Source organism: Anguilla anguilla, chromosome 11, assembly GCF_013347855.1.
Source record: "Anguilla anguilla isolate fAngAng1 chromosome 11, fAngAng1.pri, whole genome shotgun sequence".
Lineage (NCBI taxonomy): Eukaryota > Metazoa > Chordata > Actinopteri > Anguilliformes > Anguillidae > Anguilla > Anguilla anguilla.
Window position 1 is genome coordinate 7,762,376 of NC_049211.1, and position 13,955 is coordinate 7,776,330.

General features: G+C 49.7%; 1 protein-coding gene across 1 annotated transcript in view; it reads left to right on the forward strand.

The window, feature by feature from the left end:
* casz1 (castor zinc finger 1) overlaps window positions 1-13,955 on the forward strand; it is a 57,987-nt gene that overhangs the window by 36,880 nt on the left and 7,152 nt on the right. The window contains exons 6-13 of the mRNA XM_035382198.1: window positions 731-1,649; window positions 6,382-6,514; window positions 7,261-7,324; window positions 8,248-8,411; window positions 8,807-8,929; window positions 9,459-9,776; window positions 10,348-10,546; window positions 11,882-12,053. Coding sequence (XP_035238089.1) covers window positions 731-1,649; window positions 6,382-6,514; window positions 7,261-7,324; window positions 8,248-8,411; window positions 8,807-8,929; window positions 9,459-9,776; window positions 10,348-10,546; window positions 11,882-12,053 — 2,092 coding nt within the window. The remainder of the gene's footprint in view (window positions 1-730; window positions 1,650-6,381; window positions 6,515-7,260; window positions 7,325-8,247; window positions 8,412-8,806; window positions 8,930-9,458; window positions 9,777-10,347; window positions 10,547-11,881; window positions 12,054-13,955) is intronic.

Here is a 13,955-nt window from a genome sequence, read left to right on the forward strand (position 1 = left end):
TCGCCGAACGGCCCCATCTGCCAAGAACCGCGCGTCTGCCGTTTTTTTTAAAAAGTGGCTTTTTTTTTTTTTTTTTTAAAGTGGCTGAATCTCATTACGTCTCCATCCCGAGTCAGTATTCTCCCCCCCCGATGTGGAGACACCTTTCTTTGACGCTTTTTTATTAGTTCGGTCCTCGTAACGTTCGGTTCGCCGTGAGGTTCCTGTGTCAAAGCCTGCGGAGAGGAAGGCGGTTATTTTTTTTGAAATATGTATAAGAGCATGGCGGCGGTGTGACAATGTATTGTGAACACTCCCGACCGAGTGTTAAAATCAGACTTCGCGTGCCGTAGCGTTTAGACAATTAATGATTTCCTTTAAACATTTAAAATTACCTTCGCTGGTGGCGGGTGAGAGAGCGCATGTGAACGTGCTGAGGATGAGTCAAAGGGAGAGCTGAAACAAGTTAGGATGTTGAAAGAACCCAATTATGGTTTTCCTAACAAAAGAAGGGGCTTTGTAGTTTCTTCAGATACAAAGTAGCTGCAATGGAGAAGGGCTTTGCAGCAGAGGATTAATTAAGCCAGTGCCTTAGTGGAGGTAGGGAGATGGCCAGGCCTGAATGTGGTACAGTGTACGTACTGGCTCAAACCCATCCTTCGATCATCAAACCAGGAGCTGTGCAGCTAGGCGATGCAGTTTCGTGTCTTTGTTTGTGTAGCATGACAATGGGAATTGTCCCATTTGAGAGGCCCAAATTTCTCACGCTTCCCCCCCCCCCCCCCCCCCCCCCCCCCCCCCCACTCTTACCACCAGGCGCCCCGGGTGCACCTTCACCTTCAAGAACAAGTGCGACATCGAGAAGCACAAGAGCTATCACATCAAAGACGACGCCTACGCCAAGGACGGCTTCAAGAAGTTCTACAAGTACGAGGAGTGCAAGTACGAGGGCTGCGTCTACAGCAAGGCCACCAACCACTTCCACTGCATCCGCCCGGGCTGTGGCTTCACCTTCACCTCCACCAGCCAGATGACCTCGCACAAGCGCAAGCACGAGCGCCGCCACATCCGCTCGTCCGGCGTGCTGGGCCTGGCCTCCTCCTTCCTCATGCCCAAGGAGGAGCTGGAGGAGTCCAGCAACGACGACCTGATGGACTTCTCCGCCATCAGCAGCAAGAACAGCAGCCTGAGCGCCTCGCCCACCACCCAGCAGTCCTCCTCCGGGCCGCACCTCCTGCCCACGCCCACCACCGCCGTCTCCTCCGGCCACACCATCAAGCCCACCTCCTCGCTCACGGCCGGCGGGCGCATGTCCGGCCTGCTCTCCCAGGCGCTGCCCAGCAACATGCCCGTGGCCCTGGCGCTGTCCAACTCCGCCATGTCCGGCTCCAACCCCTTCTTCCCGCTCCTGCCCCGCCTGCCCCTCCAGCTGCCCCCCTCGGCCGCCAGCCTCATCTCGGCCGCCGCCGCCGCCTCGGGCGCCCACTCCATGCCCACCGACTCCCTCTCCCAGTGCTCCTCGGCCACCGGGGAGGCGGCGGCCTCCACCCCCACCTCCTTCGCCGCCTCCTCCATCATGGAGAAGATCTCCGCCAGCAAGGGCCTGATATCGCCCATGATGGCCCGGCTGGCGGCGGCTGCCCTCAAGCCCTCGGGCGGCCTGGACGCAGGTGAGTGCCCCCCCGCCAGCATGCGGCAAGTCGGGGGGGGTGGGGGGGGGTCCACTTCAGAGTTTCCCAGGATCCCCAGAGCCTTAGTGCACAGGAGCCAAACTCCAGACCTGCAGGGCTACAGTGTCTGCTGGTTCTCAGCACAAGTGTTTCATCTGAGTCATTGATTGGTCTAAGGAATCCACACACCTTTGTTCTCAAAGCCTTGATTGGCAGCTGATTGAAAGGAAAAACATTTACTGTCCAGCAGGTTTTCATTCCAATCCTAACCAAGCACACCTCATTCAGCAGCTAGAGACCTTGTTGAGCTGCTAATTCGTAGAACCAGGTGTGCCAACTTTGGGTTGAGATGAAAGCCTACAAGATGGTAGATCTCCCAGAACAGGATTGGGCAGCTCGGTACTACCTTGAATATTAGGGGTCTGTGACCTGAATCCTGCAGCACTACAGTCTGCTGGGTTATATTTGCACCAATTTAACCAAAGAAACCATGTGATTCAAGCTACCTAAGACATGAACTGCTTTAATTTATCAGTTAGGTGTTGAGTTTCAACAACAACCAGCAAACCTGTAGAACCTGCAGCTCTACAGGACCAGTATTGCAGACCACTGGTCAAAGGGTAGCCAAAAAAAAAAAAAAGAAACTCATGATTTATTTTGAATAGGCTTTCAGTTAAAAAGATCTCTATGCACATTCATGCAGTGTTTTTTTTAAACTTTCAAATGCCTTGTCCATGGATTGAAAAAAGAAGGATCGTGTAGCTCTTGTCACAGTGTCATAACCACTGGTAGCAAAGCCACATCCTCTTCCCCCTGGTCCGACTCTCTTGTTTTTCGGGTTTTTTTTAGTTTTTTTTTTTTTATTGTATTTCTTTTCTTTTCTCTTTTTAATTCTGTGTGGATCTGGTGCATTTGCGGTGGCGCTCGGAGTGAGAGTGCACGTACAGGTCATCGGCGTGCGTTCCGAGGAGGAAGCTTTAAAAAAAAAAAAAAAAAAACACACATCTCTGGTTTCGGGGGTTGGAGACAAACTGCTCAGCGTACTGTAACAGACTCTGGCTTGCTTGCTGTCCCCGCCCCCCCACCACCACCACCACCTCCCCCCTGCCCCCCCACCCCTCACCCCCAAACCTCTTATTGAAGTGATCACTTCATTGATACCCAGAAATACATCAGCAGATAAATGCCCCGGCAGTAAGAGCAGGGCCCGTAAAGCCTCCTAATGTCATTCAGAGCAGGCTCCCGGGGCCTGTGTTCAACATGTTTCCTCATCATTGGACTCTTATCTGCGCCGCATTCGTTCCGACCAAATGGAGGCTGAATAAAATTAAGTTCAGAAATTGAAAGTACAAAACATTTTTTTTTTTAAATGCAAACTGATAAAAACAGGAATCACTCAAGTAGAAATGACCCAGAGCACCAGAGCTGTCAGGGAGAGGGAGGTCTCTCTCTCTCTTTCTCTCTCTCTCTCTCTCTCTGTGTCTGTCTGTCTCTCTCTCTCTCTCTCTCTCTCTCTCTGTCTTTCTCTCTCACTTTCTCTCTCTCTGTCTGTCTTTCTATCTCTCTTCATCTCTCTCTCTCTCTCTCTCTCTCTCTCTGTCTCTGTCTGACTCTCACTCTTTCTGTGTCTCCCTCTCTCTCTCTCTCTCTCTCTGTCTCTCTGTCTGTCTCTCGCTCTTTCCGTGTCTCCCTCTCTCTCTCTTTCTGTCTATCTCTCTCTCTCTCATTTCTACAGGAACGCATGCATTGGTGCCCATGTCTATGTCAAAGCCACATGTGGCCTTGCTCAACTCACAAAAAAAAAAAAAAAATCTGTCTAACATTGTGCACAACATACCAACTCTGTGCAATACCCATACATACAGTATCAGAGTGTGTACCTTATATGTCAATCACTTCCTCCTTACACTTCGTAAATCCCTTTGCGCTTACTAGCACAAAACAATGAAGGCGACGCAAATGTAAGCAATTCTTTAAAGAGCTCTAGTTTTTAAGCGGGTGAGAACAGAGTGCCGGGTGGGGGGGGGGGGGGGGGGGGTGGACTGTGCACTCGGTGAGGCTAATGCAGGCGGGGTACGGGTTGGATGGAGATAAACAGGAGAGCCTGAGGAGGACAGAGAGGAGGATTATAAGGCCTGTTTGGTGTGCTTCTCGGAGAAGGAGGAGAGCTCTGGGCGGGGGGGGGAGAGCTGCTGAGGGGGGGGGGGCATTATGGAGCAGCCTGTCGTGTGTGCTCCACCTCAGGGACCGGGCCAGGTACTGAGAGGGGGGTTGGGGGGGGGGGGGGAGGTGTGCAGCACAGGGGCGACACCACAGATGGCGTCACCTCCCATCGAGAGCACGTGTGAGCCCTGAACAGCCTTTGTCTGAAAACCGTGGCTGTCGCTCTCTGCACACACGCGGTGTGAAGCCTTCCACTCTATAGCTTTTTTAAAAACATTTTTCATAATAAAAAGCATAAAGACACAGATCTTAGTTTGCAGAAAGACACAGAGCCCCTACACTTTGTTGCCAAATAATGCAAGTTTGAGACGGTCACTTGCGGGGGGGGGGGAAAAAGCTGAAGAGGAAGTGGTTAGGGTTCAGAGTTTGAAAAGCGAAAAAAACATCTCAGGACTGTGGCTATTTTCACTTCGTTTAATGTATGTTGGGGTATGAGCTGCAGATTCCACTCCATTGAGCCATTTCTTGTAACTATGAAAAAAAAGCACAAACCACAGTTCAGGGTATAGCTGTTTTGAAACCAAAAAAAAAAAACAGCAGCGATGTTGTACCGGTATGAATACAAACATACACTGTACTTTTTAAACAGTGAAACATTTTTTATTCGTCTTTCCCCCTTCCTCTAGCGTTTCGCTCCAATTTACCCCAAAGTGTTTTGCTAAGTTGTGGTTTTTAAAAAAGATCCAGACATCTGAAGGGTATGCTAATTAGACACGCGGTACAAATGATCTCTGGTTGGCGCTGCAACTTAGCAGTGCTAATTACACGCTAGAACATTATTCCTGGAGAACTTCCAGAAAATTGTCACTCTGAGATCAAACTGGTTGCTGTTTCTTTTCTTTTCGTTTCTCTTTTTTTTTTTTTCCAAGGGTCATGAGTGCCTTTTTTGCGAAGATAAACTGTGATTCCAGAGATATCTTTTCATCGGACTTTCTCTGGTTCCTCTCCAATGAACATAACCGTCCGTCTTGTCGTGGGACTTAAACCAGTGTCTGTCAAGGCCTAGTCCTATAGTGAGCCACCTTGAGCCCTGAACTTTTATTGGTCAGAGCTGTGCTTTGGCTTAACCGAGCGACAAGGTAAAATGCGAGGCAGGGCCGTAAGCTGGAGCGTTATGATTGGCTCGTTCCTCCCTTTGGCTTGTGCGTGCGGTCCTTTCTCTCGATTGGGCTGGAGTGGCTGGTTGTCTAACGTCAGGCGCATTAATCATTGACCAGACAGTGATCAGGCTGTTTGTGCTGACGGCAAGGCTACTACCTTTAGCGAACTCTCCGCCACTGTCAGAACGATTTGAGCCTGAGGGAGTGACGGCGCTGAAGAATAACCCCCCCAGAACTCCGATAAACAGCCTCTCCGTTCTGGTCATCATTTTCTCTTTAAATGATGGGGCTCTGTCGCGGTTTCGTGTTTCCGTGGTAATGCGGTTTTGGTGGGTGGGGGGGGGGGGGGGGCAGGCTGGGGTGGGGGGGGGGGCGGGTATGGCGGTTCTCACGCCGGTTTTCGACGTCCTTCGTGGACAGCGTAGGCCTCCCCGGGGCCGGGCCAAGGGCACACGCGCCGCGGTCGCGTCCTTGCCTGTCACGATCCCTCAAAATGGGCCCCGCTCCCCCCCCAAAACAGCGCCGGGCCCAATCACTGCCGACGCACTCAGCGCCGGCCCAGATGAAAGGCTGTGCTCTTAGGGTCCCTCCTTTTTTAATAAAACACCACTTACTGTCTGCGGAGAAGCAGAGCTCCTTCTGCACGGCCCCGGGGCAAATTAATATTTCAATCACTTGGGGATTGTGGAGAAAGCCGGGGCACATATTCCTGTCAACGTCCCTCCCTTTCCTCTTTTTTTACATCTTTTTTTTTTCTTTAACTCTTCTTCTTTTCTTTTTTTTCTTTTTTTTTTTTCCTTTTTCTGTCTCACTCACCACATCATCCACTGAATACCTATCCTGGAAATCCGATCGAGAGGTCACACTGTTTGAACTGATCTGATTGGCTGTCACCTCCAATCTGACCGACATTGGCAGACGTCCCTTTTGGGCATGCTCAATGGCACTGGCTGCCGTCCGTTGCCGGGCCAACGAGGACAAGCGGAGATGGGAGGGAGGGGGGTGACCAGTCTGCAACTGCCACTTTCCCTCAGCATTAGCATCCCATGTAATGAACAGCTAAGAGGCAGGCCGGCAGATCAGTTCTGACAAGCGCCCCTGAAAAAGGAGTCTTTTCCCCTCATTCCTCCCTCCTCTTAGTCACCACTTAAAAAAGCCCGCCAGCCTTTGACGGCCTGACATAATTTTGCCATAATTATCACTCGGAGTATCCTTTTTGGCCGGGACAGAAGTCAGATCGGATCTCGTCACGGTCATAATGACGCAGACCAACAGTAACTGGTGTTTGTTTCTTCTCTTTCTCCCTCTCTCTCTCTCTCTCTCTCTCTCTCTCTCTCTCTCTCTCTCTCTCTCTCTCTCTCTCTCTCTCTCCCTCTCTCTCTCTCTCTCTCTCTCCGGTTCTCCTCCAGGGAACGGGCACCATGCTCCGGGCGGCCGGTTTAATCTGGTTCAGGTGAAGCAGGAGCCGGTGGACGCTACCTCCGGGGCCTCCCAGGACTCCGTGCAGGAGCACAGCCTGGACCTGAGCAAGAAGGACCACAGGTACGGACCGACCCCCCGGCCCCCCAGGCCCCACGGCCCGGCCCCCCAGGCCCCACGGCCCGGCCCCGCCTCTGCGGAGGCGGCCCCATTGCACAGCCAGACCTGCCCTCTCACTGTGTGACTCACTGTTCATATCTCAGGCAAACGCCATTTTAATTGATCTAAAAGGTGCCTTTGCAAAAAAAAGACCTGTCTAGTTAATATGGCTGCCATGGAGGGACGCTGCACCTGTCTGATGTCTCAGTTTCCAGTGTATGGATCAGCTTAGACATTCATATTTCTGCACAGTTACATTTTCTGTCTTAAATCAACTCCCTTATTGGACCGTGTACTCCTGAACTAACACGGAACATTTTACTGTGCAGTATCACAAATCAGCTTTTTTCATTTCCAGTTTTTTTATTTTTTATTTTATTCTCTATTGCTCATTTTTGTTTGCACAATTACAGTACCAGCATCAACCCTGTGATGTAGAATGTGTTTCTCTTTGTTCTGTTTGTTTTTGTTTTTTTTTTTTGCACATTCACATTTCCAAAGGTTGTTTGCACAAATGGCTCACTGGAGCAATTTTCACTTTTTTTTTTTCAAGCCTCGCCTTCAAGTTCAGTTTCGTTTTATATCATTTTTATTTCGCTTAAAGAAGTCTTTTTTCTTCATCGCCTATCCCCTGCAGTCCGTGATAAATGTTAATATTTACTGTTCTCATGCAAATCTTGACTAAACATTGTTCATTTTCCTTGTTCCAGTAATGAATCAAACGGACATCCTGTACCGGGAAATACATCTCTTTTATCCTCGCTTATGAATAAGGTAAGATCCATCCATCACGCGGTTTCATCCCAAGACAAATTAGCAGGACGCAGAGGGGGCTGTTTGTTTTTTAATGTTTCACCGCTAATAAGATGAGTTTGTACCATTTAAATTTTCCAGCCATTTTTCATACGGTGTAATTTCAACCCACCGCTCACAAATTAATATAATGAACCGGTAGCTGGATGCCACACCAGATATATAGAGATGTTTGTTTTTTGATGAGCTGTTTTGAACTCTGCATGCATTTTCCCTCCTCCTCCTCCTCCTTTTCCCCTTCCCTCCGCTCCGTCTTTATTTATGGAGTTAGTAAATTATTTGATTAAGAAGCAAAAATAAAATAGAAAAACCGTCACCCTCATTTTTTTTAAAAGAGTAAACGGTCGGGGAAAGATATTTAAACATTGTGTGTTTTCGCGGAGATTAAAATGGACAGTGTTTTAATCATACATCTTTTCCGACAGAAATAAATGTAGTGTAAGGATCCATTACCTTGATGATTTAAAGAGGTATCAAAATCCATTTTTCCTACAGCAACGCAGACCGGCTAAGAGCTTTTTTTTTTTCTTCTTATTTATTTATTTATTTTTTCTCTCTCTTCCGTAACGTTCGGACGCGGCCGTGAATCTTCCTGCGAGGCGCCCGCTGCCTCCCGACAGGAGATGTTTGTATCCGAAAGTGTTTTTATTCGGATGACCTGTGACCTGCCTTCTCTCGAATTTGGGCCTTTCGCAGCCTCGCTGCAGTTAGCCTGATCGCGTAACAAGCGAACGACTGTCGGCGTGTGGGAAGCGTGGCGAGTGTGCAGGCGCTCGGCCTGTGCTCAGTTAGCGGTAGCGCTGGCTGTTTGGAGGCTCTGAGTGGTGTGTGCCCCCCCCCCCCCCCCCCCCCGCAGTGCCTCATGACCCCTGCATGTTTTGCAGATGTCGCAGGTGAACCCCGGGTTCTTCAGCTCTATGAACCTGAAGGCGGAGCTGGAGGGCGGCCACGGCGTGGACAACTCCGAGGCCGCGCAGTACCTGAGCCGGGCGATGAAGAGGCCCGTCCAGGACAAGCCCGTGGAGCTCTGGAGGACATACCTGCGCAGGTAAGCTAAGAATGAGGACATACCTGCACAGGTAATAAAAAATGAGGACATACCTGTGCAGGAAAACGAAAAATGAGGACATGCTGTATTTGCTCAGGTAACAAAAAACGATGATATATGTGTACAGGTAGCTATAAATGAAGGCATGCCTGCACAGGTGACACAAAAAAGAGGGCATACTTGCGCAGATGACTAAGAAAAAATAGGATCCACAAACAAGCAGCCATGTCAGCACTCAGTAACAATGTGGCTGACTCCTTCAGGTGCTCATTTTGGATTCCCTTAATTCACAGACCGTCTCCAGGGACGTTTCCTTTTGCAGGAGCCTTGCAGCAGTAAGCAGCGCTTTGTATTTTTTTGCTTACGGTTTTCCTTCGCCGTTCTGTCGCCGTCAGGTTCGGCACGGATGACTTCTGCGAAGCCCACTGCGACTTCCTGCAGAAGGTGCACTTCCACTGCCTGGTGGAGGACTGCGGGGCCCTCTTCAGCACTGTGGACGGGGCGGTCAAGCACGCCAAGTGAGTGCGGGCTCTCTCTCTCTCTCCCCCCCTAACCCCCCTCCCCCTCCCAGCCCTCCCCCCCACCCCCCCTCCGACAACCTGGGTGCGAAACGGGCAGTCTGTCTCTTTTATTAACGGGTTCCTTTCTTTTTTTTAATTTTTCCTACACAATTGGATGAATGCTTTCTTTCACCTTCGAGAGCAGCTCAGGCTCAAATGGCGTGTGCCAGATGACACAATTAGCCCTTGTGCTTCTACTGGAATGCACAAATCTGCTGTTAAAGCTCCTCCACGTCACTACCCCTGCACTTGCCCTGTAATTAAAAGGCATGTTTATACAGTAGCGGCGCTGGGCAGCGCAGACCATGCTGGGAGTTTCAGCGCTCGGAACACAATCGTGTACATGCTGTTTTAAAAAAAAAAAAAGAAAATTTTTTATTACTGTTCTCGAACAGTATGTGCTAATTTATTTCGGCCGCTTGCCGTGCTGAGCGCTGACATCGTGCCCCCCCCCGTGCCCCCCCCCCCCCCCGTGTGCCCTGTTCAGCTTCCACTTCCGAGCGACCCTGAAGGTGAAGTCGGAGCCGCCCTTCAACGACTCCAAGGAGCCCAGCGAGGGCGCCAACTCCCAGCCCTCCGCGCCCGTCTCCATGGTGACCGCGCCGGCCATGGAGGTGCCCACCATCACGACGGCGGGCGGCTTCGGCTCCTCCCCCTCCATGCTGGCCTGGAAGCAGCTGGCCGGCTCCATCCCGCAGCTGCCCGCCTCCATGCCCAACCTGCCCGCCACCTCGCCCCTGGCCACCACCTCCCTGGAGAACGCCAAGCCGCAGGTCAAGCCCGGCTTCCTGCAGTTCCAGGACAAGTGAGTCTGACGCTATAACCGCTTAAGAGGCGGCCATTACAGTGCCTGCAGCAATTCATATTTTCACCAGTAACTATGGTATATACAATGGAATCGACTACAGTTAGGTTCCTTATAATAGTACTGCTCAGTGTGTCAAGGAAAGCACTTACTGTACATGCAGGTATAGAGGGCAAGCTATAAATGCTATAATTTCTTTGGCTGGCTCTATAGACTACAGTATAGCTTGTATAACTGCTACTCATTAAACTTCAGCTCTGAGAGGCGTTGGCTCCTGAGAGGCTGCATCCGGGCCTAATGTCATAATGCAGGTCCCGCGCGTTCTGCGTTGTTGCTCTTTAGAGTTCCCGTTACCTTGAGCTGCCCTGTAGCACCTCTGCCCTGGTCTTATCTGTGTTCCTGGGAGAGGCCGTTTTAAGACGTGGCCTTTGTTCCAGCACTGCTCTTTAGTCCTGTTATTTGGCCGCACGTTTTTGTTCCATTTCACCCCCAGCTCCTTGCCAATTATTTATTTATTTATTATATGCTAACGTGCTAAAACGATGCTGTTGCCCGTCTCGTCTTTTTTCAGCGACCCCTGCCTGGCTACGGACTGCAAGTACTCCAACAAGTTTCACTTCCACTGCCTCTTCGGCAACTGCAAGTACGTGTGCAAGACGTCCGGGAAGGCCGAGTCCCACTGCCTGGACCACATCAATCCCAACAACAACCTGGTCAACGTGCGGGACCAGTTCTCCTACTACTCTCTCCAGTGTCTCTGTCCTAACCAGGTGAGTCCAAGAGCCAGTCCAACGACACGGAACCAGAACCAGAACCAGGGTGGTGTCTTAACACTCACTGGGGTTTTTAACCAGAAGGCACCAACACTTCTCCAGTTTCTAATTCCCTCTTATTCTGATCACTTCTGTTGTTCCAGTGCAACAGTGATGACTGTTCCATTGTAGCGTGTATTAACGGTCAGTTACCGACTGCTTAGTCTGCTCAAATAAGCAATAAATAAAATCAGCCAATCTAGGCTCATAATTTACCTGCATACATCTGATCAATGTGAATAAAGCACATGATCGATAATAATTCTGTTGCGCTACATATTTTCACGCCACATTAACTTAAAAGGATGTCTGTCTCAGTTTGTGTTCCGGAGTGAAAAAAAAAATAAAATGAACAAATTCCCTACTTCCTGTCTTAAACAGATTTATAAATAAGATCCATCTCTCCCTCTCTCTCCCTCTCGCTCTTCCCCCCCTCCTCCCACTTATTCTGCTCTCACATTTGGGGGGAAACAGTTTAAATTCATTCATTTATGCGTCTCCAACCACTCCTCAGTAAACACGGCCCTGGCGAGGGGCTCCCAGGTGCCCTGCTCCTGCGGGACGCTCCGCCCGGAAAACAGATGGCGGGTTGGAAACAGGTTACAGTGGAGAGAGAGAGAGAGAGAGGGAGAGATGGGAGGGAGAGAGGGAGGGAGGGGGGAGGGAGAGAGAGTGGAGGGAGGGGGAGAGAGGGAGGGAGGGAGAGAGAGAGAAAGAGGGAGGTAGGGAGAGGGATGGAGAGAGAGAAGGAGAGGGGGGAGGAAGAGACAGAGAGAGGGAGGGGGAGAGGGAGGGATGGAGAGAGAGAGGGAGAGAGAGAGAGAGAGAGAGGGAGGGTGGTAGGGAGAAAAAGAACACTGGCAGCGGTAATTAGATGCGCTGGAAAGGAGGGGCCCAGGAGTCGGGACACTCCCGCCTCACAGGAAAGGGGTCGGGGGGTGGGATTCGGGGGGTGCTGGCCCGGGCGCTTTAGCCCCTCGCTCGGGGCACAGGCCCAGGTGGCACTGGACTGGGGGTGACAGAGGGGGTGACAGCGGCCAGGGATCCCCATCTCACGCTCTCAAAAGCAAGAAAGAGTGTAGTGTCAGGTTAAAAAAAAAGGAATTTATCATTTCTAAAATTTACTTTCAGTTTTTTTGTTTTGTCTTCTACCTGTATCTATACAGCACTAGCCAGGTTACAGGGCACACTGTAACTTGGCTGTGATGTGGCGCCTCACGTACTGTACCCGCGTTCATACCAGCTCGCGGCTAACGCCGATTTGTCTCGCTTCCCGTCCCGTCCCGTCTCCAGCATTGCGAGTTTCGGATGAGGGGCCACTACCACTGTCTGAGGCCCGGCTGCTACTTCGTCACCAACATCACCACCAAGCTGCCCTGGCACGTCAAGAAGCACGAGAAGGCGGAGCGGCGGGCGGCCAACGGGTTCAAGTACTTCACCAAGAGGGAGGAGTGCGGCCGGCTGGGTATGACGCTCGCCGCACCGCGCCGAACCGACTCCTCTGGTAGAACTGCATCATTACATTACATTACATTACATTACATTACATTACAGGCATTTGGCAGACGCTCTTATCCAGAGCGACGTACAACAAAGTGTATAACCATAACCAGGAACAAGTATGACGAAACCCCTAGAGAGAAGTACCGGTCCAAGTGCAGGGAACAACCGCATAGTTCAACTTGGACCCTGATGGTTAAACTGATTAACACTAACAACGAGAACGGCAACAACGCAGTCTATGGAAAAATAAAAATAAATAAAAATACAAGTAGTCGTTAAGACAGGCGCATCAACTAAGTCACCTATGAAACAGCTGCCTAGTTACAACCCTAAGTTTAGTCATTTACAGGGGGGAAGGGAGGGATGGGGAGAGGTGCAGCCTGAAGAGGTGAAGAGTCTTCAGTCGTCGTTTGAATAAACCGTGTCCTCCCGTTCGTGCCACTCTATAAAGAAGCCTTTTTTTTTTTTTTTAATCGGACCCTCGGACTGGTTTGGAGGTGAGATTGTTGCGTAATAGTAATTGCACCTTGAGCCCTATGCCCTACTGCCCTCAGCCCACACGTGTTTTCTGGATTTTTCCGCACCGTTCGGCCGGTGTTCAAAGTATGCCGCTGTTCCCGGCACTCAGCTATTAGTTATCATCTAACAGCTGATCGGTGCAGTTAATCACCTGAGGCTAAGGTTTCCATGAATGTTTTATCAGAATTCATGGAACTTCTGGAACTAGAACTCCGTTGCTTTCAGTTACCGGTGGTGATTGTGACATCAGCATTAGAATGTTCAGTTGAGAGCATTCTAATCACGTATTTGTGATCTTACACCTCAGAGGGTTAAATAATAAGAGTTCAGATCTATACCTACTTTCAGTTCTCACTTTATATAGGCAAAATTATACTATGCATTTTTCATTTTTCATGACAAGCACTATTTGACCTTGCAGGTAGTTTTACTATTTACCTGTTCTTTTCAATGAGGAGCATTTAGCGTCAGTTTATATCATTTACACATATCATTTATGTGTTCCCAATGTCTAAGACAATGTCTTCAGTATTTTATAGGAAAGAGCAGTGAGCAGCGAGAGGAAAATGTATCTACCGGTTTTTGTCTTATATTAATAAACTTATGTATTTATAGCAGGCAATCAGGTTGATGGTTGTCTTTTTATGTGTATTTAACCTGCCAAGAACAAGTAATTAAAGTTTGTTAATTACAGGGCATGTTTAGCTCACTGTGTTTGCGTTGCTGCGTTTCTCCAGAGCTGTATCGTCAGCACACACAAGTAAATGAGAAGCTGTTTTTCTCTCAGAAAAAAAAAAAACGTTTTTTGCTGGAGGTCGACAGACAAACAAAGTGCTGCATATCAACTGCTCTTTTGTCTCTCGTGTTAATATGCCTGTTTCATTGTGGTAGGTGGGGGGGTTGGGGTGGGGGCCGGGGGGGGGTGGGTAGAATGTTTTTCAACTTTTACAAAAGCAAACACCGGAGTCATAAAGAATTGATGGTTCAGCAGGACGCCGAGGGTGGTTGCCATGGCAGCGGCAGTAAACAGAAGTTTGGTTACGATGTTACCTGGATTCCACTCCCGACAAAAGGGCCCTGATATTTCGGCAGTTGGTGCTGTTTGCTCAACTTTGCATGTTCCGCGCTGTAGCCAGGGTTGCACAACAAAAAGCTATTCGATGACACGTGGCATTGTGCAGTGCCCCCGGTTACCACGGCAACCAACGAGCCGGCACCTTGCCCGCATGTTCCTCTTTCAATTATTTCAGTGGGCCTGATTTATAATAAAATTATTAGTAGCTTGCCATACCATTTGATTAAGTTACAAAAAAGCAGCGACTTAATTTGAATTCATACAGCAATT